Raw genomic sequence first — 4,042 nt, 5'->3', positions numbered from 1 at the left:
TCTTTAAGCCACCACTTCACCACTTCTTTTGCTTGATAGGTGCGACGGGGAAAGGCCTCCGGCCATCCAGAAAAAGTGTCAACCCCTACTAACAGATATTTGTATCCTTGTACCTTCGGTAGTTCCGCAAAATCAACCTGCCAATAATCTCCTGGTTCCATTCCTACTCTAATTCTTCCCATTTCAACTTGTCTTTTTACGACTGGATTGTTTTTCAAACAAATTTCACATTTCGATCCCACTGCTTTTGCCATAGTTAACATCTGTGTGGAAATTATTCCTCGTTTTAAATAAGTTACCAATGCTTCTGCACCTCAATGACATTTCTGATGTTCAGTTTGTAGAATTTTCTGCATTATTGTCGGTGACACTATTACTTGTCCTGTTGTTGTTACATACCACCCTTCAGAGTTCTTTTGGGCTTTTAAGAGTCCTGCTAACTTTTCATCTTCTTTTGAATAGTTTGGACTTTATGGAAGATAGGTGTGGAGCGGGCTTACCTTCAGAGGTATCAAAGCCATCATGTTCCATACCCTCCAGGCTATTTGTCGGGCCGTCCGATCTGCCAATGTATTTCCTTCAGATATCTTTGAAGTTCCTCCTTGATGCGCCTTGCAATGCATGATGGCTACCTGTTTAGGTCTTTGCACAGCAATTATTAATTTTAAAATTTCCTTTTGATACTTTATGTTAGTCCCATGTGAGGATAAAAGTCCCCGTTCTTTCCATAATGCTCCATGAATGTGTACCACACCAAATGCATATTTTGAGTCTGTCCATACATTTACCTTTTTGCCATTGCTCAGTTCCAACGCTCTCGTGAGAGCTATTAATTCTGCCCATTGGGCCGATGTTCCAGGAGGCAGTGCTTTGGCTTCGACTACCTCTTGTTGCGTTGTCACAGCATACCCTGCGTATCGTGTCCCGTTCTCCACAAAACTGCTTCCATCTGTGAAGAGTTCCCAGTCTGGTCGTTCAAGAGGTACATCCTTTAAGTCCGTTCTGGTTGCATATGTATGTTCGATGACTTCTATGCAGTCATGTTCAAGAGTTCCTTCTTCTAGGTCAGTTCCTAGAAAAGCTGCTGGGTTTAGCAGATTAGTAGTTCTCAAGTTTATATCATCCTGTTCCATTAGGATTGCCTGATATTTCATCATCCGGCTAGGGGACAACCAATGCCCCCCTTTTTGTTCTAGAACAGTGGTTACCATATGTGGCACAAACACATCGATATGTTTTCCCAAAGTTAATTTCCTAGCTTCTTGGATCAAAATGACAGCTGCTGCTACTGCCCTCAAGCATGAGGGCCATCCTGTACTCACCGGATCCAGGTGTTTTGAGAAATATCCCACCGGTCTTTTCCAGCTTCCGAGTTTCTGAGTTAATACTCCCATTGCCAACCTCTGTCTTTCGTGGACAAACAATTGAAAACCTTTTGTCAAATCTGGGAGTCCCAGTGCCGGTGATTTTGTTAACGCCTCCTTCAGATTTTTGAAGGCCTCTTTCTGTGGTTTGTCCCAAACAAAGGCATGTGATTTTTGGGCTTCGTACAGGGGTTTGGCAATAAGTCCATAGTCCATTATCCATAACCTGCACCACCCTGTCATGCCCAAAAACATTCTTAGTTCATGCAAGTTTCGTGGTTCTGGGATGGCACAGATTGCCTCTATGCGATTTATTCCCAGTTTTCGCTGCCCTTGTGAAATCTCACATCCCAGATACAGCACAGTCATGCATGTAATTTGTGCCTTTTGAGACTTTATAACCATTCAAGCCTAGCTGATTCAGAATTTCAATTGTCACCTTTATGCACAGGGACCTTTGTTCTGTTGCAATAAAAATGTCATCTACATATTGTAACAAAAGGTATTGTGATCTTGGTACCTGTATTTCTCCTTGGGTGGTCCATGCTTCCAATTCCTTGGCCAATTGGTTTCCAAATAGGGTCGGACTGTTCTTGAATCCTTGTGGAAGTCTGGTCCATGTCACTTGTGTTTTCCGTCCATTCTGTGGATTTTCCCATTCAAATGCAAACAGTTTCCTGCTATTTTTATCAAGAGGAATGCAGAAGAAGACATCCTTTAAATCAATTACTGTAAACCATTTATATTTCTCCTTCACAGATGTTAGCAATGTATAAGGGTTTGCCACCACCGGGTGGATGTCTTTTGTTATTTCATTTATTGCCCTCAAGTCTTGTACTTATCTATACTCACAGTTTGGTTTCTTTACCGGGAAAATTGGCGTGTTATATTCTGATTCACATTCTTCTAAAATTTGGTATTTTAAAAATTTCTCAATTGTTTTTATAATTCCATATCTTGCTTCTAGTTTTAATGGATATTGTTTAATCCTTACTGGTTTAGCTCCGTCTTTTAATTCTACTACTATCGGCTGAGCTGCTTTTGATTTTCCCGGGATTTTGGTTTCCCAGACTGTCGGTATTACAGCCTGTTGCACTTCTTTTGGAATTTGTGGAATAGGTTTGTATTTGAGAACTAGAATCTGTCCTGGTTTGGATTCAGGGATTTGCATTATCAATTTGCTGTTTTCAAAAGCAATTGTAGCATCCAATTTACTTAATAAGTCCCGTCCCAATAGAGGAATGGGACATTCAGGCACATATAAAAATTCATGTGTCAATTCTTTTCCTCTAAATCGTAAGTCTAGGGGTTGCAGGGGTTCTTTCCCTGTGGCTCCCACAATTGTCATTGTTTTCTTTCCTATTCTTCCGTGCAAATCATTTAAAACTGAATAAGTGGCCCCCGTGTCTATTAAAAATTTTACTTCTTACTCTCCTAATTGGATTTTTACAAGGGGCTCCTTATTTTCTACTCGGCCTAGTCAGCTCTGATTATCAAATTCCCCCAACACCATTGTTTTAGCTATGTGATCCTGCAAGAAATTTGCTTGGAACATGAACTGCCCCCAATGAGACATTCATTTTTCCAATGTCCTTCCCTGTTGCAAAGTACACATTGATTATATCCTATTCTTTCTGTGCTCATTCCCATCCTTCGATTATAAATCCTCTGCCTTGTCCCCTCCTTTTAAACTTTTCCCTTCCCCTAGGGTTAGGGGAAATTTTTCTTCCTGTATCCCGCCAGTTTTTTTGTTGTTTTGGGGGTTTTTTTCCCATTATTATACACCTTCCAAGTCCCCTGTCCTTTCCCCCAGTTTTTGCAGTTTTTTTTCTGATATCTCAGATCCCCCCGGAAAATAAGGCTAATTGTGCTTTAGCCTGTTGTTTCCCCATCTAAACATTTTCTTTCCGGTCCTTAAGTTTTCAGAAAAAGATGGGGATTTTCCTTCTCCTAAAATTATACAATTTTACCCAAAAATCTTTTTTGGGATAGCATGTTTTTTTAAATACCAGTTTTCCAAAATTTTTTCCCCTTTGTGTTTATCCCCCATCGGGGTTTTCCCTTGGGAATTTTATTATATTTTCCCCCAACAAACCCCCTTTCCTTTACTTCCCGCAGCACCCATCTCTTTTTTTTGAGTCCATAAGGGGGTTAAGATCTGAATATCCCATATTTTTATTTTTATAAACTTTTTTTACTAGATTTTCTTTTTTTCCGTGATTGTTTCCATATAACCAAAACCCCGGGGGAAAAAGGGGTTTAAGTAATGGCCCCCAGTTTTCTTTTCCTTAAAGGGGCAAGCACCCCCACCCAGGCGGCTTTTCCTTCTCCCCTGGCGGTTCTGGGGAAAGGGGGGACAGGGGGGTTTTTCTTACCTCCCCATTTCCCCTCTCAAATCACTATCACTTTCCCCTTCCCCCCTTTTCATTTGTCCGCGGACATTCCAAACCCCCCCTTTTTTGGGAACCCTGGCCCCCCCGTTTCCCCCCCCTTCACCCCCAAATTTTTTTTCCTTTCTAAAACTGCCCTTTTAGCAAAGGGAAAAAACCACTTTGGCCACCCATTTTCCCTTCCCTTTTTCCCAAACGCGGAAAGAAAACCCTCGGGTTTTTTTTTGCCGGGGGGTTCATCCTTCAACTTTTGCGGGGGGCTCCCCCCCCCAAGGTTTGCAACCCTTT

General features: G+C 41.6%; 1 protein-coding gene across 1 annotated transcript; it reads right to left on the bottom strand.

Moving 5' to 3' along the window:
• Positions 1 to 207: 207 nt before the first annotated feature.
• LOC134162908 (uncharacterized) lies at positions 208 to 1,599 on the bottom strand. Its single transcript, XM_062617222.1, has one exon. The coding sequence runs from the start codon at positions 1,578 to 1,580 to the stop codon at positions 471 to 473; it is 1,110 nt and encodes a 369-aa protein (XP_062473206.1). The 5' UTR covers positions 1,581 to 1,599; the 3' UTR covers positions 208 to 470.
• Between the last annotated feature and the right edge of the window lie 2,443 nt (positions 1,600 to 4,042).

This window comes from Pezoporus occidentalis, unplaced genomic scaffold (assembly GCF_034315485.1).
Source record: "Pezoporus occidentalis ecotype Australia unplaced genomic scaffold, CSIRO_AGI_Poc_V1 ctg1932, whole genome shotgun sequence".
In the NCBI taxonomy this organism is placed as follows: Eukaryota; Metazoa; Chordata; class Aves; order Psittaciformes; family Psittacidae; genus Pezoporus; species Pezoporus occidentalis.
This window is presented reverse-complemented; position numbering and strand designations above follow the sequence as displayed.